General features: G+C 38.2%; 1 protein-coding gene across 3 annotated transcripts in view; it reads left to right on the top strand.

Moving 5' to 3' along the window:
* Positions 1–23,819, top strand: part of SPIDR (scaffold protein involved in DNA repair) — a 200,107-nt gene that overhangs the window by 160,448 nt on the left and 15,840 nt on the right. For all 3 annotated transcript variants that reach the window (XM_027638539.1, XM_027638540.1, XM_027638541.1), the window contains exons 11-14: positions 12,234–12,392; positions 20,698–20,785; positions 23,077–23,220; positions 23,315–23,374. In XM_027638539.1, the coding sequence (XP_027494340.1) occupies positions 12,234–12,392; positions 20,698–20,785; positions 23,077–23,220; positions 23,315–23,374 (451 nt within the window). The remainder of the gene's footprint in view (positions 1–12,233; positions 12,393–20,697; positions 20,786–23,076; positions 23,221–23,314; positions 23,375–23,819) is intronic.

Genomic DNA, 23,819 nt, shown 5'->3' on the forward strand with positions numbered 1-23,819 from the left:
AAAGGAACCACCTTAAAGTAACCTTCAGACCTCCCTCTGATGGTTCCTGATTGCTTTTTTCTGGGGATGAGGGTGAAACCAGGCTGGAGGGGCAGCCTTAGGAGCCTGATTTGACATGCTTATACACAAAGAGATCCTACTCGAGTGGAAAGCTTGAAAGGGAAAAATGCAACTGCTAAGATGCTGACAGTACTCAGAAAATTCAAATACTAGTCCTATTGCCTGTGCTTAAAAAGCGTAAGCAGCAGCGACTGATGATTAAATGGCTGCACCGAGCTTTGATCTGGTTTTGTGACACTGATGCTCCAGTGAGGATTAGGGTGTGTACCCTGATCTCAGATGCTCTGCAGTCACGGAGAAGTCCCTGTCCTGACGTTTCCTCGGTGCAGTACCCTGAAGACTGAATTAGAGAAGGAATGTGTGACATTGTGACAAATGTGAACGAAAAAGAGGATAAGACAGCAAATGTGACAGTACAGAATGCTATCAACAGGAAACTGCATGTTCAAAAGACAGAAGGTATCTTGTTATCTTGGCTGTGATGTTGTATCTCCTGCTGGCCTGCAATGGATGACAGCTCAGGAAAATCCAAACGTTTAGTTATGTTTGTCCTTTCAAGTGCTGAATCACATCAGAGGCTGTAACATCCCCAGCATGGTGGTAGGAGAACAATGTACTATTGTTGATATTCTTTTGGATAAGACACAAAACCATAATCTTAACCACAGAATATTAAATCACCTCTTTTGGCATGAGTAGATAGGTTTACTAAGGGCCCTAATCTAGTTCTAATTTGCATTATTATCTTTTGTCTCTCTATACTCTTCCTGTAGTTTTCCTTAGATTGGTCCTGTTTTCTTCTTTTCTTTGGAATATAAATAATGGGAACAAACTATGCTGTACTGATATTTGAACAGGTTCTTACTTTCAGGGGAAGGAAAAATCAGGATCAAGTATACCACACGTGTAGTTTCTCAGTATTTTACCAGAGTTATTATACAAAATCCAGTGTAATGACTGATTATGTCATTACAATTAAATAGTGTTCTACATGCATGAGATATAAAATACAGACAAACATATGTGCAGGGCAGTTGAGATTAAGATGTTGTAGCAGAGATTTTTTTTCTTTTAGGACACTTCCCACTAGCACACATAATATTTGAAATCTTATGTATCTGAAGATAACCAAAGTGCTGAAAGAAGTGAGAGCTTCTCTGTGCTTGTTACAGGATTACCCAAATCAATGCCAAAAAAAAAAGAAAAAAAAAAAAAAAAAGAACATGGCAGATTTAAGATCTTTTTTACATACTGGATGCTGTATTCCAGGTTCTGATCCTGCTAAAAATGATTCCTTGAAGTTATATGACAATTTAAGTGTGATGTTCATAAAATTGCTTCAGTGTTTGATCCTTGATTGAGGTTCAGTTTAGATAGTTTAAAAGAGAAGCATGGAATTTGCATGAATTATTGAATGAAATTAAGATGGAGGAATGTTACTGAGGCTGCCCAGGTGTTTTCTCTGCCTGCTATACAGTATGAAATGAAGCTCATTGAAATCAATGGAAAGATATTAATTTAAGTGATCTTTAGATAATGGCCCAAACCTAGTGCTTATTTAAAAGCAATTTATATAGCGTTGCTTGACCTATGACTGAAAATCGGATTTCTCATTTTGAAGAGTTCAAATAAAAGCTTAAAAGGGTATACAAAGATTTATTTTTCATTTTCAAATTGGGAAAACTGCTACTGTCTGCAACTCTCTTTCAGCTGCACTTGTTGTGTCCATAATTTCTTATATAAGAAATCCAAATGTGTCTAGGGAAAGTGCTCCTTCAGTAATGCTTGTAGGTCATCCATGGAATTATACTAGTGTTACCACAGACTGGTATTTCCCCCCTAATCTCTAACTACCAGAGATATGGAAAACAGCAAAGTGTAAGAAAGGAAGTGGAAAAGAGGTGATATCAGAGAACATTTCCTCCTCATCTTTGTTTCCTTCACCTTCCACATTTTCTTCCTGATGTTGCTTCATCATCTTCTAATCATCTCCAGTTGATTCACCTTTCATCTGCATTCCTCTTGGCTGATACATTCCCTCCTGAAGTAGGGTGTGATGGTAGCCAACCACTATGGGGTCAAAAAAAGAGGGTCCTTTTTGGTACGTGGATTATAACTGCACTCTAAAGGATTTGGATTTATTGCTTTCTTCTCCTATGCCCAATAGTTTCCCCAAAAAACAGAGATGGTAGCACCACCACATTCTCCTCTGGCTTCCAAGAGAAAGGTTTTACCAAACTCTATTGCTTCTTCCCTGCAGTTCTACAGCTAATAACCACCATGCTCAAAGCTGCAGCACCTTGGTGCAAGTTGGATCCTTCTCAGATACTGCTGTAGACCCTCTGTCAGTTTGGGGATGAATTTGGTAGACCAAACTCACAATCATGAGGGGGCAACCATGCTTTTCTTGTGCAGGTGCAGCACTGGGAGGGTGCAGGTTAAATGACAAGGTGCACTTGGATCAAGATGAAGTGTTCAACAGCAGTCCTGTCTAGCAATACTGGCTCTTCCAGTCTTGGCTGGAGGCCGTGGTGGGCCAAGTGGTGGACTGGGAGGAATAGGCCTGAGGCTGCTCCTCTGGGATTCTGGCCCTGTCCACTGATAGCTGCCTCCCAAGCTCATTTGTGCAATGGGAAATAGCTCTGCTTTCTCTGGCCCTGTCACGTTAGAGCTCACCAGAGTGATGTAAATTCAGCAACTGCTGCAAAAGATTTAAAAATAAATGCAAACTAAATTAAGATCTCAAGGCAGGGGGCGGGGGGGGAACAGGAAAGATATAAAAAATTTTTGTGTAAAATATTAAAAATAAAATCAGACTTTCACTCACATACCTGAATTTACATTTTTGCACTTGATGACTTTGGTTGCACAGAAAACCCAGAATCTCGGAGCTTGCAAAATGAGTGAAAATAAAACAGGGAAATATTTTCCTTCTCCTCTTACAGTTTGTCAAATCGTGTATTTTTATGATTATAAATAGCTAAATCAACAAATTTTTACTGACTGGGGATGTTAAGCACACTTTCGTTGTTGACTTTCAGAACTATTTAAACTCCTGAGTGCTAAAAATTAGAATTCCCTTTGGGAAAGCTTGTAGCTTTCAGTGGAAAGCTGGGTTGGAGTCCGCAGTAAGAAGCAGTTAATAGGTAGGCTGTAGTGACTCCAGCAAAACAAGATAATCAATTCCATCTGCTTTTCTAATTAATCACCCTTATTATTGAAAGTCAGGGACATCATGAATTTGGACATTAAGTATATATTTTGAAAAAGAGGATGACAGTTTTTTGCCTCAGTTGCAGTCAATTAGTCTGACTCCTCTCTTTTCACCTCTCAGAGAAAACCTGGGACCAGCCACCCCCTACTCAGTAGCTACTCTCTACTCCCCAGGCACCCTGTGCTCCAGTGGCAAGGACAACACGCATCCTGATTTTTTTTTTTGTTTTAACCAGTTTTGCTTGTTCTTGTCAGAAAATGAATAGTTAAAAGGGATGAATAGAACGGTCTGTTTGGGACTCCAGTTTTCCAAAATAAAATATGTAAGTGAGGGAAAGGTTTCATTCAGTTTTGGCATTGCTTAGTTAAGTCAGTTTAAGCCAAGAAAGATTGTTATTCCACACTGTTTGCCGATAGTAGAAAGTTTACATATCGAGCTGCTTTTTTTTTTTGAGGGAAGAAAAAATCAGTATGAATTTAAGGGACGGATCTCTTATTTGCTTTGCAGAAGAGATTGTTCTGTTAACAACTCATCGAGAAAGAAAAAAAAAAGATAAACAGGATTAACTGTTTACTTTAAGTGAGCTGAAGTCGGGTTGTTTTTCTGAAGAAGAACACAATGTACTGTTGTATCTGGTTTCCAGAGTGGTGTTTATCATAATTCCTCCTGCAGTGGTTGGTAGAGTGCTGGGAAGGCTCTCCGCCCACTCGCAGCTCGCTCCCTTTCCCTCTCCCATTGAGGCCTCCGGCCAGGACTGCGAGATGGAGCGAGCTGCCCTGTGTGATCTTTACTGCCTGACATGAGCTGACATTGACCGAGAATAAAATAACAGGGGCCGTTTCCTAGAACTCTCACTGGACTGCTGAGAACTGCTACCATAACTCTTGTAAACACACGGCATGCACACACAAACACGCTCCCTCTCCCTCATTTAGAAACACACCTAGGAGAGGCAGCCACTAGCACAGAGTAAAGCAAAACAGCGTGAGTGAAAAACAGAACCAGCAGGCCCTGCGAGAAAAGGGAAAATTGCCTTTCTGCTGGGGAAGGAGCCCCAGCAAGATTTCACTTCTGCTTTTCTTCTTTGCTCTTTTACTCTGCCCTTGACTATGATGAATATTATACTTTTCTGCTAGTTCAGTGGGGTGATGTGGTATTGACACAGCAGAATGTCTTATTGAATACATCCGCAGCTGTGTAAGAAATACTTCAGTGTTAACTATATTTCATTTACCTTTCACATGCCATGGGAAGTGCATGTGCAATGCTATGCTACAAAGAATATATTTTAGGATGTTCTGTGCCCACTAAAATGGACAGTTATTTTTTTAATACTCACTGTATGTTAGTTTTTACATAAAATCTTCTAGGACCCCATTCATGGTCTCTGTAGTTCAGAAGTAAATCTGGTGAATCCACAAATAATACAATCTTGAAAGATCAGGGACCCCAGTACTGCTGCAAACAGTGTTCTTGCTTCGTTCCAGAAGCTGTAAAGCCCTCAGTGTGAATTTTGCAGGGTGAGTTGAGAGTTCTCTAAGTCCTGTAGTGTGAAAGAAATGGGTTGATACTGCAAGGAAGCCCTCTTTCTATCTCTCTCTCTCTCTCCATATATATATATATATAGCCGCCTGCTACTGATACTGCTAACTCAAATGGGATCTAGCACACATAATAGACTTTGTGGACCAGCCCTCCTAGATATAATCATATTATTCAGCTATTGCTTTCAGATCACCCTTTGAAGACAGGACTTTTATTCTGATTTTTACGTATAAGGAACTGAGGCGTGGAGGAAACATAGCATGGCAAAGATGATGTGACACATTGCCAGAACCAGCAACCGAATGCTGATTTTCTTGGAAAGGAGGGTGCTGAGCACCTTGCAAGAAAAGATCTTTTGGCAGCACCTCGCCAACTGTTGGAATTCTTGAATGCCAAAACAATAATTACAAAGTGTTGAGATTAAGAAAATAAACAAAGAACCCCTCCTCAGATTCATAGATAAGTACTTGAAATGACTGGGTGGTAATTACATGTTATATTTGGAACATGATTTTTCTATTGGACATAATCCATAAGAAAGACTTGCAGTTTTCAGCTGAGCCTGTAAGTTTCCAAAATATACATTTTTACTCTTTATTAGTAAATCATGACATACAGGAAAGTAATAATTTCTCTGAATTGTATACTGAAATAAACAAGGGATTTTTAAAGGGACTCCATGCTGAAGTAATGGTGCACTGAGGACCCTGAGGAGTGTTTGCATCATTATTTTTTTTACCAATGCAGTTAACAGCACAGTGAGTCTGAAACAAGATGGGGTGATCTGATGTACTTGCTTTTTTGTTACTACCCAAAATTGGCTTTATTTACATTACAAGCTCTATGGAATGGATCTTAGCAGAAGGACTGTGAATTACATGCTACATAGTGTGGAGATGCCAGGGGGATAAGGAGGCAGGAAGGCCTTATTGCTTTCTTGATGCCCAAGCTTTATACAAACTTTTAGGCAGTACTTAGGAAGTTATTTTTCCTTAACTTTCTGTGTCTTCTAAACCAACTATCACTATAAAAATTGACTTACATAGCATAATTACTTTGGATTTAAACTATGAATGTAGAAGAATTTCAGTATTCATTTTTGAATCTGACATAAGCTCTCCATGATACTGAAAATATTTTTCTAGTGCAACTATGTAACTGTTTGAAATTACAGCTTAGGCTCCATATTGGGTTTGAGTGGATGTCAGGAATGTCTTTTTATCATTTTAAATGTTTTGTTTACTTTTGAGAGAAATTCTGTGTACACATAAAACACACACATCAGCAGTTTAATTCAAAAGTGCACTTAGAGACAGTGTCAGCTGGGGAGTTTAAAAAGTTCATTGGTGCCACATGGAAACTTTTTGTAAGAAATGGTTTATGCTGAAAAAATTGTCACATGTGAAGCTGTGGTTGTCATGGTGAATACAAAAAGCTGGCATTCATGTTACACCAATTCCTGACAAGCTGTATGTAGTTCCCACCAGGCAGGTGATGTTCCATGTTTTGAGTGGGAACATTTACAGTGCTGTGGAGCTCTGTTCTCTGTGTGCACATTCTACATTAAAAAGGTATCTCTGCTGACACATTTGGCTCATACAGGTCTCTTCCTATGCAGAAAAGCCCTTTCCCACAGAAGTGCTGCTTCTTCAGGCCATAGACAGAAAATAGTAGGTGGAAGGATTAACCTGAATGAAGAAATGGAAAAAGCAATCAGCAGGCGGGGAATCATGAAAGACCTTGTGGAAGTTGCATTTGATTTTCCAGTCTGTATTGAAGTGATTATTCAAGGAAGTGAAAAAAAAATAAACAGTTATTTTATAACCACTCTCACTCCTTTTTTTTTACAAATGTATAAAATTGTAAATGAAAAGCAAGGAAAATCCAAAATTATGGACTTGGTATAGTTACTGTAGTGAGTTACTTGCAAGCATGTTACAGAAATCCTCTGTTAGGAAGTGCCTGCAAAATAAAGTTTCCTTTCCTGAGACCAGAGAGGCCTCTGCTACATATTTTCTATTGGAGATGCTGAGATAAGACTTGTTCATTTCCCTGGTGATACTCTGACATGTGCAGTTTCCACCTATACTTCTGCGAGGTCCAGAGCTGCCTTCTCCTTTCTTTCCTTCTGGGCTCTTCTACAGTTGCCCAATAAAAACATACATGATCACAAACTGTGCTTTTCAGTAATTTTAAACCTCCAGTTTTCAAATTACCACTCTTTATGTCATCTCACTGCTTCAAACAAGAACACCAGCCTGGGTGCTAGAAATGTCTCTACTTGGAGGGAGTTATGACCAGGATTCTTACTGTAGCTTGACATTCCCCTTAAAAACTGGAAACGGTGCTTGTGCTTGTGTTTTCCTCTGTACCTATTCAGAGAAGGAGCTAGTTATCACCATCATTAATTTGTGTTTGTATTATTCAATCCATAGTTATATTCTGTAGAGCTTCACTCACTATTTAGTGACAGCAAATAGTATGGATTTTAAGCAGAAACCCCTGAATCTTGTGTCTCCCTAAAGAAGGCTACGTACTTGTCAAAAGGGAGCATGAAGCAATGGATGATGTGGTGAATATTGTTCTTTTAATAGAGAAATTCTGCTTGTGTTACAAGGGGGTAGGGAAGATGGATGGTTGTCCCTGTGCCCTGAGCTTTAATTTTTCTGTTGCAGTATGGGTATGGTGAATGCAAGGAGTTCATAGGGTAGGGAGAAATTAAATCCCAGTAGGGTGGTGTCCTGCAGGTTACAATTTGAATCTGAGCCATATTAGCAGGAGTTAATCAGCTCCACCTTGAGACTTGACCAGACAAGTTGCTGAATTGGAGTTGTGTAGGTAGTGTTGTGCCTCTGGTGATGAAGGGAGAGGGGGTTTTTGTTTATGTGTGTTTATGTACGTGTGCTTTATGCTTTGCTAGGACCGCACCTCACAGAGATAAGAAGTCCTTCTGACAAACAAAGCAGCAGCAGCTGTCTCATGGATGGTTCAGATAAAGAATGAACAAATATCAGAGCTAATACAAGTCAATTAGTTTTCAGACATTTTCCCATTCCCCTCTTTCTCTCCCTTCCAAAGAAAGAGCAACTAATGAAGTCACTGCAGAGCTCTGCAGAGGTGACGGTATTTGCCTGGCCATCTTGCTCCTCATGCTGTACTGCACAGCTTAGCTGTGCATGGAGAAGAGCCGCTGTGGGCCACACAATTGTCCTCCTACCCAAGGGTAAAACAATTATTTATTGATTAAGATCTGTTTGTGACAAATTTCTGCTGCTTGTTTTCACAAGACTCGGTAAAGGCAGTACCTGTGTAATCAGTCCATTCTGGCCTCCATGCACTTTCATCTCCTCTGCAGGAAGATCTTCCTTTTCTTAATCTTTTCCACTAGCTGCTGAGGAGGCTGGAGGTAACCAAAAATGAAGAAGGTTTTTGTTGCCCTTACCTCTCCAGAAAGTCAGCTGCCTCATACAAGGCAGCAGTATGGAGGGGTATGATTTTTCTTGCATAAGAAAGTAATAGTAAAAGAAGTGTTTACCCTTTACCCATGAAGAGTGACTAACTGGGAGAAGGGCATGGCAGTAATCCTGTAAACTTCTCCAGATTTCTACTGTGAGACATTTTGTCCTAAAGATCAACACAGTCATAGAAATAATGCAGAGTAATCAGTTTCATCTTCCCCCAGCCCCCATCCTTGCTCCTGGCTATTAACAAATTAACAAAATCTTCCCAAGCTTTTGCATGAGACTTACTGTGTCATTACTCAAAAAAAAAAAAAAAAAGCTAATCTCTGCCTCAGTTCTTATCATTCCCTATCTTCGCCCCTTTGTTATTACTAATGCATCATACTTCAACTTTTCCTTAGTCTGCTCTCCCACATTTGCTCCCCTACTGGCTTTCCTGCTACCCCTTACTCTTCTGGAGTGAATTCTGCTATTTTACATGAGAAATTTCAATTTCCAAAACCATATCTTAAACTGAGGTCTTACACAGTGTTGCATCCTGTTGTCCCAAAAATAAAGATGGCCGTTATTTCCTCCACACACAAGCACCACTGATTAAATTGGAGATGTTGCCTGTCTTTTTTTTTTTTTTTATCAGTTCATTACTATGCATACTGACAGGGCATTTGTAAAGGTATGTTTAACCTGATTAACTGATTCAGTACAAACCCACATTTTATGAAAAAAAAAGTGTTTGTGATAGATGTGCACAAAACACAAATGCTGAATTCCTGGGGGGCAGATACTAATTTTGGCTTTGCAACTCGTCTCATAATTTAGATGTGGAATTTTATCCTGGTAGTGAGCTTCAAAGGGGGAAGAAATCATGGGACAAGCTGTTGCTTAAATCACAGTTAGACTTTCTACTGAAAATTAATTTGCAAGCACATTTGCTGTAATATGAGAGCAACACTGCAACATGGGATAATAATACACATGCACTTTTCTGGGAATGAAGTGAAATCAAGGAAAAAAACAGTGCTGGTGGGGAAGTTAAGGTCGTGAATCAACAGCCTCTGCGTGCAGCTGAACTACTGTCAGTGATGCTGACAGCATGTACAATATCGATAAGAACAGAACCAATTTTGAAGAACAGGAGGGTAGTTCTCCAAGTGCATCACTGAGTCTGTTGTGGGATACAACTGGTTTTATCATAGTCATTAAGTAGGAAAATCAATTGTCACCTGTCATTAAATACCTATGGCATTTCAAGGTTTTGTCATCATTCATTCATACTGTTTTAAAAGAATGGTGAAGGAGGGACCATGTGTTTGTGAAGTTCTCTTCATGGCATTGGTTTGGGATATTCCTCTTTTAGTCTGAAATTGGGCATCTGAAGGTTATTTGTGAAATTCTGTCTTCCAAGGGAGTGAACATATGCATTTCATTTTAAATGCATGTTGCAGAGAAATCATGGCTATCTTTTGGATACTGTTAGAACAAGTGTAGTATAGTGTCTATCTGCTCATGTGTATAAACCTGACAGAACAAAAGTACTTGGAATCTGATGCTATAGGTTCTGCTGTCCTATGTTGCTTCATGATGCCAATAATCATGAATGTTTTTCTAGTGTGAGTGGGAACATTAGTGGTAGGAGCCTCAAATTACACAGTTCTTCAGTGCATTGAGCTTGGTCATAAGATGACTGTTCTCCCATCATATGACCTGAGATGTTGTGCTGCATCTGGACAGCTGGAGTGAGAGCTTCGAGGAAAATACATCCTTGTCTAGAAGTAGTACTCCATGCACACAGGAGTTTACTTCTGCAGAGTTACTTTTCAAGGAACTCAGATGATGATGATGATGATGATTTGGCTACAGAATTGTTTTGGTCAGATCAGTTTCCTGTCCCAGCCATTCATGCTGCCACCACAAAGGGATGGAAATCTGTGGCCGGGGATGTGGGGAGTTGAGACTCCTATGTCTGACAGAAACCATCTCATTGCTTGACTTAAAAGGACGTGGAAAATGCACTTTTAGTGACTGATGTCTTCAGCACCAACCAAGCTAATTTTATTTGGGCAATTAACATGTCCCAGAGGATTTAATATGACCCTGGTGCCAGCTAGTCTGGAACTTACTTGTGTTCAGTTATGTCTCACTAAAGATATGAGAAATCCCAGTGATCAGTTAAGAGACTGCTGAACTGATCTGATCTGAGCTAACTCAGTTGCCCCTTCCTTGCTCCAAGATATGGAGGCCTAATTTTTCACAATTAACAGTCAATGTTTTGTTAACATAGGCAAAACTGTTTGCTTTGTTTTTCCGGTTCCCCTCAATCTGATTTTCAGAAATGTCCAGAGCGTATGAGCTCTGGTTTTCCAAGCAAAACAGCATCACAAGGAGTTTCAGTCAAATCAGTTAAAACTCAGGGGAGTTCTTAACTGATTGCAAAGTCCTGACATGGAAAGCAGCAGGCAAATGTAGTTTTTTTAGTTTGTTTTGTTTTTTTTTCTGGTGATGACTCTGTTTGTATGAGACCCTCATAGCTAGACATATGGAGCCTTTGTTTGTGTCCAGTCCTACCCCCTCCCTGTTCCTTAAAACCAGCACCAGAGTCTGAAAAATGAGCACTCTTAGCTGGTGCTCTCATAACTGCTGATGTCTGAAAGCCTTTGGGGTTGTATCTTATATTGAATACAGCTTTCTTTAGGATGTAAGCCAAAGTTAGACAGTTCATAACAAACAAGGAAAGTGTGATTAATGGTCTTCCACATGCCTACTTTTCCAGGCAAAGAAAATACATGAATTTCTTCAATGTAGGAACTAATTTAATTTAAAATGCAATTTATAAAGATATAATGACTACTGTTGAATGCTTTCAGGATGTGTGTATGTTACATGATGTGCTCCAAAAGCAGTTGGAGTTGGCTTGCTGTGAACAATGGTGCTACTCTGGGGAAGGTAGTTTTGGCATGAAATGAACAGAATTCTGCTCCCTAGTGCACCCCTGAGTTTTATATAGAAATAAAGATGCATGTGCTACCCTCAAAGGTAATTTTTGCCTCCCTTTGAAAAGTTTCCATGCTTAACTGTCTCTTTCTGAGGCAATTAAACCCATCTTGTAGACAGCAGCCTCCTTCCTCCAGCCCTGCATGACTCATGCTATCGTGGCTGCTCATCTCAGGTGCAGAATCTTGTGAAATGCGTTTTTGACTATCTAAATGTATGACATCCACTGACTTTGCCTTATCTCTTACAACAGTAATATCTTCTCAAGATGCCAGCAAGTTGGTTAAGCAATACTTCCCAGCCTTACAGCCCCCATCTTCCATAGATTAATCAAATTGTTTGTTTAGCAGGTTCTTTAATTACCTTCTTAAAATAGTTTCTCTGGGCTTCCTCATACCCAATACTGAATATACCAATTTGCAGTTACATGTTGGGTTTTTTTAAAAAGAAAAATTGATGTTTCACTCTTTTTTGCCTCCTCAGAACTCTTTCTTAAAAAAAAAATGTTATAGGAAATGTAATGCTTGCTTTGCCAGTTTCAGTGTTGGTGATTATTACTTGTGAAATATGTTGCTTTATTTACTTCTAAGCAGAATTTTTATATTTGTACACACATGTATGTTTCTGTCATTGCACTGTCTGCATTGCAGAAATCACCTTAACTAAGGCAAAACCTCAACTTTCTTTCTTTATAAGTACACAAACTACATAGTGCATAACAGTTAATTCATCTAATCGCCAGTACAAGCCTTATACACTTTGTTTCAGTCATACTTCTCTGTTTCATGGCTGTTTTATCTCCTGAAAATGTACATGAGAAAACCTTTAATGAAACAAAATCTCTTGGTTTTGTTGATATGTCGTAGAGCATAAGCCTTGTCCTGAAGTTTGTAATACAGTTTTCAGAAATTTGCTCACTGGTTTGAAGACAAGCCAATGAGTAACAGAGGAATGTTTTGCAGGTTATGCCTCCTTGTCCAGGATGCCTATGGCATGTTCAGTGAAGTGCAGCTGCAGTCCCTGAGTTCCACAGATGACATTGAACAGTATTGCGGGAGATGGGAAGGAAAATTCTGCTGCTTAGCTGGAATGAAAATTTTACAGAGAGCTACAAGAGGAAGGTGAGAACAATTAATGGGAGAACGTATTGGTTGATGTGGCAGGCAGAGATGATCTGCCTTTTTATTTATTTCTGTGACCAACATTTGAAACAACTGAACCTGTCTTTGTTCAATTAAATGTCCTTATTGCTACTTTTGGGGCATCCAGTTGCACTTGACCCCACTGTACTCCAAAATAGCCTAAATAAGCTAACGCACAAATACACCCTTAGCAGAGAAAGGAATTGCTGTATGCAATATTTAATAAAATGTGAGTGGTTACTTCTTCTTCAGTAGTTTCAGAGACTTAAAAACATTAGTTCACCTCCCTTCTACTGCAGAACTTTTTACTGGAGTAAGCTTTTCTACAGTGCTGCCCAGTATGGGTTGAAGTTTCAAGCACAGGCTTTCTCTGACTATATGAGAGTTTAATTCTTTTAAGTCTGTATGGCTTTAGAGCTATAGTTTAAGTTTCTTAAAAAATATATAAAATCCTATTTTGAAATAAGAATGTCATCAGGTTTATAGAAAAATCCTCTCAGGTAAGTAACAAATTGACTTACGGTACCTCTCAGATTTTGCTTATTCTGTGGTTCCTTTTACATTCTTTGAATAAAACAAAATAACTTCAGTCAGAAAAAAAAAATTAAATAGTTAAAGTATCTTACAGAGTATCTTTCTAGGGAAAGTGATACAGTGTTCTCATGGGGACCTATATAAATATAATTAGATTGTTTCAGTTCTCAACATAATTTATTCGTACAAGCCTCCGATCTAGATAAGCCTTTGCTATTAGAATGGCTATGGTATTTCTGCTGACACTTTTTTTCCTGTTGAAAAATGCTGTTTCATCAAAACCAGAATGTTTCATGGAAACATTATCTATTTTGGAGACAACTTTGTTGGGAAGATTTTTTCAGGTCCAGAGGGAGTGAATATTCTCTCTCTCAGTCTCATTTCATGAAAACTTTGAGAAAGTCTCATTTTTGTTTCATATTGGAACAAAAACAAATTTCAAAGCCTTGAAATGTTTAGCAAAATGGAATTGTTGTTTTCCAGCCAGCCCTATTCAGTATGCTTTTCTTTTTATGTACTTGCAGTGTTAATTTTCAGATCCTTTGGATTTCAAGTCTACTTGCATTTTTATGGACCTTTAATAACAAACACGTCTTCTTATTTAATTATTTTGTTGGCTTTTTTTCCGAGTTACATTTTTTCCAAACAAATTAAATAATGGCTTTGGAATTCTGGATACAAATGAAGTTTTACAACTGGCTGCTGGTGCTTCCAGTACTCTGCCTAGCTAATAAGAGACAGACTTTTTCTAATGTAAATTCTGTTTCAAAGCAGCAGTAACTTATTTCTGGCTATTCTGAGGATGATTAGAAGACACACTGCTGAAAATGCTGGTGGCTCAGCTGGAGCTGTGCTGGTGGTAACCCTGCTAGGGAACATTAAAAGAAAATGGCTAGTGTAGCTTCAGGGACAGTGCAGTGGTTAAAACGTGATTTCATTGTACAAGATGGGTGGGTGGGGGAATTGTTCAGGGATTTATTTTTTTTCTTAATTGTTTTAGCCTAAGTTCTGCTTTATAACTTTTTATTACTTTTAAGTGTTTGGGACACATTCTAGGTGTGATGGAAACCACAGTAAAGCCATAGCTGAAATGAATATGAGGGAGTACTTATTCGCAGGGAGCATAATTAAGCTGTAGAACTCATTGCCACTGGATAAATGGATTTCCAGAGCCAGTGGTATACCAAACACATGATGGGATGTGCCTGTGAGTGCCCAACCTTGGCTTGCAGCATATGAGTGAATAAGAACTATGTGGTCTGCCCTGCAAGAAAGACTGCTGCCTCTTTTTTTTTTTTTTTTGAGAACACCAATTACTTTTTGGAAGGAGATGACTTTTAAACTGTTTGTTTCCTGGAGTCTGACAGTGGCTTTTAAAATGGATAAAAGGGAATAAAATGTAGGAAATACAAGGGAAAAATAATTACTTTTTTCCTTGTGCCTTTGAAGCACATGATCTGGAGAAAGCCAGGAATGGCTAATAAGATCCCATATGTGCATGCTGTCCCACAGTCACATGGATTGTAATCAGAGACAGAGTGCTTCCTCCATCCTTCCATGAGGCAGAGGAGATTTGCTAATAGATACAAGAAGTTTTCAAGCATTTTGCATCAATGGACCACTGCTGTTGTTCAGAAAATTTTCCAGGCCATCATCCATCCTCATCATCAAGTATCTAATGTTTAACATCATTCTAGTAAATGTAATTTGAAAATCACTGTTGTTAAGCTGAAGTTGCATTTCAAGGGCTAAAAACCTATAAACCTGTAATAAGAAGTATTTTACATTCAGGCAAAAACCTGGCTCTAAGCATTATTTGATCTTTGGAATGGGCCTCTACTGTTAAGATGTGCTGAAGACTAAACCTATTTCTTCTCCAATAAGAAAACATTTGTGTTCCAAAAGAAAAGTGGGATAAGAACTTATACAACCATGTCCTGTCTTGATGAAGATCAGCCCTGTAAAAAATTGTAGTAATCTTTCATTGAGAGAAACACTGTTAATGTTGAATATTGGTTTTGAATACTCATATGCTCTAACAAGTACTAGGGTTTTGTACTAGGTCATTTGAAGGTCTTTCACTGATTTAGGTGGTTTTCAGAAAAAGTCCCATACCCCACAAAAAACATACTACCCCAAACCATTCCTTCAAGAAATCCTTCCCTTTGCCATCCAGTAAAGGAAGTGGTATTTCCTTTTGCAGCCCAGTTTCTGGCAATCCTATAAGACAGATGGACATGGCTGAGTCATGACAGAGTTGCCATAGCTTGTTCAGTGTTCAGTTTCCAGTAGTTTTTCTACTCTCTTCTTGAGGCTGCTGGATAAGTTAGGAAATAGTATTGTAGCAGCCGAATTAACTTACGTGGTTCGGTATCTGTTTCCCGACACCTTTTCTCTTCACCCTCCCATTCATACTTGTCTCCTAGCCTTTCCTGCAACTATTCCCTGAACTGCATGCTTAGTATCAGTAAAAAAAGGATAAAAATATTACAGTGGTTTAAAGGGAAAAGACTGAAAAATGTTCATTGATCTGCCGCTGGTGGTGTTGGCTCCTTACAGGCACGTATTCTCGCTCTCATCCTCCCACTACCTCATGTGTCACTCTTAAATTCAGCCCTGTGAGAAAGAGGAAGTGAAATTTTGAGCGTGTGCTGCTAGAGGCAGGAATGTTGGTTATGAATCCGTATGCAGTGCAGCTAACATATAACCCCCCCCCGATTTTAATGGATCCCAGGCATGTTTCAGGTATGTCCGGTGTAACCAGTAACTAAATGGATGCAACGAGGTGCAGGGACTGAGCACTCACTAAAATGCCTCAGGAGTAAATAACCTATAAATTGTCACAGTTGCTGCTTCCTACCAGAAATTAATTTCAGTGAGCTAGGATAAACTTTGTAGTTAGATATGTGTCTTTATCAAGAAAAACTATTAATTTTATGTTTTTATCCCTGACTGGAGTTCCACACATAATTTGAATTTTGACAATGTGTGTCTTTTCACCTGATTTTCCAAGCATTGAGTTGTTTTACAGCTGAGTATAGCAAATGTACCTGCTTCTTCCTTTTATACTTTCTTATATGTTAAAAATATGAAGAGTTTCAGCGGAATGGATAGATGACACCCATTTATAAAGGGAGAGAGGAGGAAGAACACAGGGTGGCAGTACAAATTTTGTCCCTAAATTCAAAAAACACTTAATAAGCTTCAAAAGAAGAGGCAGCTATTGCATTGATAGTGTTAAAATCCACGCTTAAGTTGGATAGGCTAAAACATTTAGAAGGATACATCAACTCATAAGCTTTGGCATTTGAGCCAACATTTAATTCATAGCAGGCTGTACTATCTGTTGGATTTTCCTCTAAAGTAAGTAGACTCTGAATAGAGTTCAACAACCAGTGTTAAGTTCTTCTGAAAAATTTCTGCATTTTCAAATAAAGTTGGTTTCTGTTGTTTGTCATTTTAAACTTTCAAATGTTAGACACTGAAATGTGAAATCTCTCTGTATGTCTGTAGTGGTCACTATTGTGCCTGAGGGTTTTCATTCTTTTTTTTTTCCTCTTCTTTTTATTTAAGTTTCATGCTTCACTGGCCTCTATTTCTCTCCTTTTTTTTTTCTCTACTCTTCACTGTGTACTTTCTCTTCGTTTTGCTTTGCCCTCAGAAGAGAGGACCACTGCTAACTGATACACAAGTAAGTGTTTCAACTGCTAGACATAGACAGGAAATGTGATAGTAAGAACTCTCCACAGAGCAAGGAGGTCAGAACTTCCTTCCTTTAGTTTTCCCTCCTCCAAAACGACTGGCTCTAAAAGAGCCACCCACGTCTCTGAGGTTTTGAGGTCCTGAAACACTTCAGTAATTGCTGTGGTTAAAAGTTGAGTTCCATTTAAAGCATAATTTCAGTAATCATATTGGAGTTTTGAATATTTGCATTACTTTTTTATCAATTTCTGTGACTGCTTATGTATCAGAAATTATCTTTTTTTATCTCCTGAGTTTTCTGTTCTTTATAAGCATGAACTTCTACTTGTATCTTCAGTGCTTCTGTCATTAATCTGTTTAGTAACCATCACTGGAGAATAACATAGGCATATCTATGTTGATTTGAAAGTATTTTTATGTTATAATTTCAGTGGTTTAATGTAGTACATGTAATTTCTAATGTACTATAGAAAATTGAGTTATTAAAGTATGTAAATTGTTTAACAAAATAATTTCATATATCTAAACAAAACTTTGGGAAAAATAGATCAGCAGCCCTTCCTCCCTATTCGTATTTTGACTGAGATGCTGGTTTAGTAGGCTCAGATTTTTACTTTATGACTTTGTTTCTTTTATTACTAAAGTCTGAGAAAATGTGGTGTTGCATAGTTTGTGTGCTACAAGATCATAGGAGGTCAGTTAAAGGGAGAGGTAGCCTACAGTATGAACTTTTTATTTGGATTGCTTGTCCCTTGAGAGTTGAAGCTTATGCCGTCTAGGTGATTATTTAGGAATTTCTTCTTAGTTTTGCACAAAGGGCTAGGAATTGCTTTATTTTTCAGTTCTTAATAATTGAGACTGACACTGCCAAAGAAAACTGTTTTGTTTTAGACTAAAACTGTAAGAAGTAGGAGAGGAGGAAGCAGAGAAGTGCCAAGTCTGGAGTCCTCAAAGCAAAGCTGTGGAAGATGTTGGAAGAGAGTCCTAGCATCTTCTTGTTCCTTGCTGTAAACCTTACATAGTGTTTCTTCTTTTCCTACTTATGAGCCTTCTTTTCCTTTAACTCTCTTTGAGATTGCTGATATTTTCTCCCTGTTGTAATTTTCCCCTGAGACTCTGTTATGATTATTAAAGTCAGAAAATAGCCCAGCCTATAAGCTGTATGTTAAGAGTTGAATCAGGTATGGCACACACCACGTTCTTGGACCAGAACTGTAGCTGAAACCTCATGCATGTAAGAGAAATAAACAAAATCTCCTTATTAAGTTATAAAGGAAGTTGTCAGGTCAGAGTCAGTGAAATACAGTTTTGAAAAGTTAAAATTTGGTCTTGTTTGATTTTTGTAGTACAGCTTGTAGTATAAATGAATGGAATTTCCACAGGATCAGAGAGGTGCTGATAGCCTAAGTACTCATTTATCAGTTTACTGGCTGTCTATAGTTACAACACTTGTATTCTTTCTGTGAGGATAGTGATTTTCTACAGAAGAGGACACAATGTCTTTTTTATTTCTTCACTGTCAGTGCCCTCACGCATTCCCCCCTCTGCTAGATCAAAGTCCATAAGTGTAAAGAGAGTGCTACCTTTTTGAAGGCATATTAGTGGGTGGAGCAAGAGGGGAGCTCCCCACCAGGGACACCAACTGATGGAGTGACAGCTCCAGAGAGAATATCCCAGCTGGTACACAAGGATCCCAGCAGGATGTGATTTGGAACTTACAAATCCTTTGGTTGGCAAATGTCTCTGCTCTTGGCCTGACTGGTGTCAAAGAAATAACAGGGCCAAGATGTTCCGGAGACATTCCTCACACAGCATTGACCCTCTGCCTGCTTGTAAACAAATACTGTCATTTACTAATAATTTAGTGCTTGTAGTTCAAGCAGTAAATAGCCTTCTCCAAAAGGACACAAGGAGTAGGAGAAAATGTACTATGTATCTTAGATATACTGACATGGGATAACAGTTAGAAGAGAGCTAAAGAAGAAAGGACAACTTCATGTCCCTTTGAACACTTAATAATACACATGAGAGATCAGCGTAAGGTCTGTCTGAAGACATGAACATGCAACAACATGGCTTAGTTGCTCTGAGTTGATAAATGTGCAATCTCTGTACACACACAGAGTTTGTGGTATGTTCATACCTGTGCTCTGCCCTCGTGCTGCAGGTTGTGTGAGGAAGGCCACTTGAGTAACTGCCCAAGTTGTACAGGAGGCTGTGCTCTCTTTCAGTAACTCTCCTCTTTCATCTCCCAGTTAGCAAGACTGGTTAGTTTCTGTGGGCATTGGCCCCTCTTGTGTCTGTAGAGAGGGCATAGTTCTGTACAATACAAAACAGAAAATCTTGCCTAGATCGAGGATTCAAGAAGTGGTCAATTTGCTGTAAAATCTCTTTAATACCTAAGAAATGTTGCTTTGTGTGTTTTAATGCTCTCACTGTTAAAAACAAAACACAAAACGAAAAATAAACACCCCAGTCTTTGAGCTCAGCATTCTCCTTTTACAGCCTTCAGGTTGATGCTGTATAAGTCAGGAAGTTCATTTCTGTAAAAGAGCAACATGTTTGTGTTTCTGATCTGTTCATTAGTGTGGAGAATGCAACTACAGGTAGCAACATCATCTTTTCACTCTGCCAGTTTGTTACCGAATTGTGAACCACAAGTTTTATTCCACAAGATCTACTTTGAGATTTGCATCCATAAAATTTCTTGTAGTGCTGGTCCAAAGGCATCACTATTAACACTGAATCACAGACAATACCTGGCACTTCATGAAAAAAATGTGATAAGAAGTTCAGTCTGTGGACACCCAGAATCTAAGCACTTAAGAATTTGGAGAAAGACTAGGAAAATGCAGAAATAAGTAGCTTAAGCAGAAGTGAGCTAAAAGCAGAACTTTAAAAGGAAAGTTTCCATGACCCCTTGAAGAGAAGCAGCATAATGCAACATGCTTCAGCCCTGTACCAGAGTATGTGGTTTCCTTCTAAGCAGTTGGGTTTAGAAGATAATACTACTTCTAGCAAGTTTTGGACTTCATTTTGTAAAGCTGCATCAGAAATAGTGGGGTTTTTTTAATTGGAGGAAAAGACAACTTGTTCATAGGGTCAGTGTGGGGTTAAAATCCAGATCTCAGTACTTCAACTGCACAGAAGAGAGGACTGGGACAAGATAACTCAGAGCTTTAACTCAAAAATGCATGCTTCTTCAAGTTGGTTATCTGTAGCTATTTCCCGTCCCTCAGCTGTTTTCCTGGCCTCTCCCTCAGATGTTACTGCTTGTCCAGCAAGGATGCTCCATCAACTCACACAGCAGCCACTGAACTGCTGCAAAGTACAGCTTTGTTTGCTAAAGAATCTGCCACATCTTACCTTAATATGCTGGGCTGTTAATTTTATGTTTGTTTTTAAATCAAAAGTGTGAAACTTGGAAAATAAATAAATAAATAGAATAGAATAGAATAGAATAGAATAGAATAGAATAGAATAGAATAGAATAGAATAGAATAGGAGTAACTAAATGGGCAACTGTGTAGGAAGGAGACCATCCTCTGCTCATGTACTTCAGATAACAAAATCTTGCCTGTTTCTCTATATCTGATAATAACTGACTTTCCTGAAAGCAGTTGCAATCAACTGTTAGCAACAAAAAACAAGAAATGAAAATTTTAGAAGCAAAACTTTTTTTTAATAGTTAAATAGTTGAAAGCTTTTTTTTAAAAGAGGTTGTACTGGTATCTGTGTCCTTCCCAAGCTAGCGTTTACCCCAGTTCCCCTGAATTTTATCATGCAGCAAACTGTTTGTAGCAAAGGATTAAATATGACTTTTTTGTCACTGAATGTGATACATCCCTTCCCTCCCTCTCCACCCTGCAGCAGAAATTATGGAGATTTAATTAGACCAAATCAAAACCAGCTTCCAGAAAACAAATATGATTTTAAATTGTTTTCATTATCATGCAGTGGTTTAAATTACATTTCTCAATGAATCTTTTTAATATAATGTGTAATACTGGAAAATATTTTAAACCTGATTTTACTGGTCTCTTTGAAGGGCATTAGGACTTTTTAGTCTGATAGACAGTCTGTGGCCTCCAGTAGTGCCTGTAAAAGTTCCCGGACAAAGTCAAGATGCTGAAATGGTAAGTTTTATTATTATGAGTATGAATTTTTTCACCCACAACTAGTATTTTTGTTGGTGGTATAATCATGTTTACTTTGGGAATCAAGATTCTTTCCCTTTGTTTACCTACCAAGTTTTGTTTTACTGATTCTGACAACCTCCCAGACTAACCTGAAGCCCTCTGGATCAGCAACATCTTTCCAAAATGATGCAATTATCCCCTTATTAATCCTCTAGAGCTAGAATGGTAAGATGTCCAGACAAATTCTTCCTCTCTCCTCCTTGCAGGAGGAAAGAGGTAACAGATAGCATGGAGACAGCTGAGAAATACAGGGATACTAACTCGTTCTTTAGAAGCACTTTTTAGCCTTAGGTTTGAAAGTACTTTTCCAAAGATTAACTTCTGTGAAGACAGACTGACTGCTGGAAGCAGGTCCTCCTCTAGTTAGGATAACTTTGACTGATACTTGTTTCATATGAGGTCAGTCGAAGGATGAAACCAAAAGTAATTACTAAAATAATGTTTCTCTGATTTTAGAGGGTGGGGAGGTATAAAAATGGATTTAAATTATGTTACTATGTATTTGCAAAGCTCAGTTCACATCTGTAATTTTCCTTTAATTAGCTTTTGTCTTTGAAAAGGAGTTCTGTCATATCAAGTGTCATTTTGGTAATACGAGATCATCTGAGAAGCTTCTGGGTAGCCAAGTGCTTGTTGTTCTTGAATAGGCTGTTCTTTGGGGAAGAAGTTTGTGGTATTAAAAATTTGGTTTAGACCATAAGGGAGTCAAGTGGGATGCAGGTTCAAGAAAAAAAAAATGAGAAAGCTGGAAATAAACAAGTTTCAAAACCAGAGAACATTAAAGATGGATACTACTGGTTATTTCTAAAGTCTGAGAATCTTTTATCTCCAATGTGGAGTGTTCTTTACACTGCCCAGAGGGTTATACTGAAGAATAAAAAGCTCAGACCTTAGTTACATATAAAATCAAAACTGAAACTAATTGAAATAGCTGTACTCTCCTTAACTCTCCCTTTCATCTGCATGTTTTAGAAGTCTCAGAGAAATGGATGCTTTTCTGCATTAAAATGGGCAACAGAATGGGAATATCCATGGCTAGAGCAAAGCCCTTAAATGTTCTTTAGGGTTGTTATGACTCTGATTTTTTCTATTTTATTAACAATCTGAAAATGGAAGAAACTTTCCATAATCATGTAATTTACACTTCTGTCATGGGTTTGAAATGGTAATTCATTCCATGAAGAATCACAACTTGCATTCTAATGCTGCATGTTTTTGGCTGAGTGGATTTCTTTCACTTGAGATACATTTTTCTTGATACAAACATTATAGCTTTATGCACAGTTTTATGGAAGCAGTTTTATATACAGGTACATAAATAATATTGCCAGCATGATGATAATGTTATTGGGAAGAGGTCTATGGAACTGATTTCTTTTGAGCCGTATATACATTGAAATGCCTTCTTTACTGGTGACAGAGGCAAACAGAGTTTGGGTATCAGCTTCTTTTGCTTTTTTCTTTATGCAGATTCTTTTTAATGGGTGGACAGCTGTCTTTAGTAGATTCATATTTCTTCTATTAAATTAGAAGCTTTATTAACAACAAACATTGCCAAAAGAGTATTTTGCCATAAAAATTATCTTCTAGCATTGTCTTTTCTGACAAGTCTTTCTAGTTTGAGACCTCTTTAAGTGGTGGTTGATAAAGTTGTTACGTCATGGTACTTTTTAAGGGAGAAAGAAAAATCTGGCATAACACAAAGAGAGCAGTTCTTGCAGCTCTTGCATTCCTGTTCTTCATTATCTCCTTGTGCTGTCCTGGATTTAATTTGGCAGCTTTAAAAGTTCGGCAGCTGTTTACTATCACAAAAACCCACCCACATGCAAAAGTCCCCAAATCTCAGAAAAGTTATGGACATTAAAAAAAAAAAATAGTCAAGGCACTCTTACCATATAGTAAAAAAATGCAAAACAACAAAAAGCACCTTGAAAGAGTCACTATGTTTGCCAAGTGTGCCGAATCATGAGTTGTTTTTGTGATGAGGATCAACGTCAGATTATGGAAAGAATGATGCACAAAAGCTGATTTCACTTATAACTTATGAATGTTGGTTTATTAAGTCAACTTCTACATCAGAGTCCTTGTTATTAACTATATAATTTTGTTTCCCCATCCCTCTTAAAATATAAGTTGTTTTGTTCATTCTACCTATTATTGAAAAACTTGACTGGCCAAATTAAAGTGCCTGTTTTAAGGTCACTTTTCTTTTCTTTACTTTTTAATAGATGACAACTAATCTTCCTCCTCCCAGCTTCTGTTATATTCTTACTGTTCAGTCTGGTGAAGTACATGTGGAAGTGGATGAGGAAGAACAGATTTCTAATTTGTACCAGCCACCAGCTGTTCATGGCCTAAAGGAAATTCTTCGGGTAATCTGCTTTACAAATCAGATAACAAGTACTTTTTACCACTGGATTTCTGGTATCATGTTTGTCTCATTCCCTATTTTTGTACTGTTTTCAGATCAATGGTTGTAACAAGCGTTGTAGCTTTTGGGCGCGAGTGCTCTATCTAAGACTGCAGGTAATCTTTTCACTTAGTAATGAATTCAACAATAAAATCAGCATGTTGTTTATGTGAAGAAGCCATCATTCATCTTGTTTCAGAGGAAACCCAAAGCCTTCTGGAATTAACTTCAAGAGTTGTATGGGCAGAATTATCACCATGTCTAAAATGCTTGTGAATATGAGTGAAATGAATTGGATCTCCAGTTTCAATGCCACTCAGTCTAGAAAGTGAATTACTCCTGAATAAATTGCTATCTTACCAGAGGTAATCTTGCACCCTGAAAAGGGAGCTTGCAGTGGAGACTCCATTTATAGCTAAATGCTGTCCCTAGGAACATAGCAAATCTTGCTATGCAATGCTCCCAGTCAGTTGACTGTTGAGGCATAGAATGGAACAGATGATGGTTATATAAAAATACAGTTTTACTCTTTTCATGCAAGTGTGCGGATGATTTTCATTG

Source organism: Corapipo altera, unplaced genomic scaffold (assembly GCF_003945725.1).
Source record: "Corapipo altera isolate COAL_440 unplaced genomic scaffold, ASM394572v1 49, whole genome shotgun sequence".
NCBI classification, from domain to species: Eukaryota; Metazoa; Chordata; class Aves; order Passeriformes; family Pipridae; genus Corapipo; species Corapipo altera.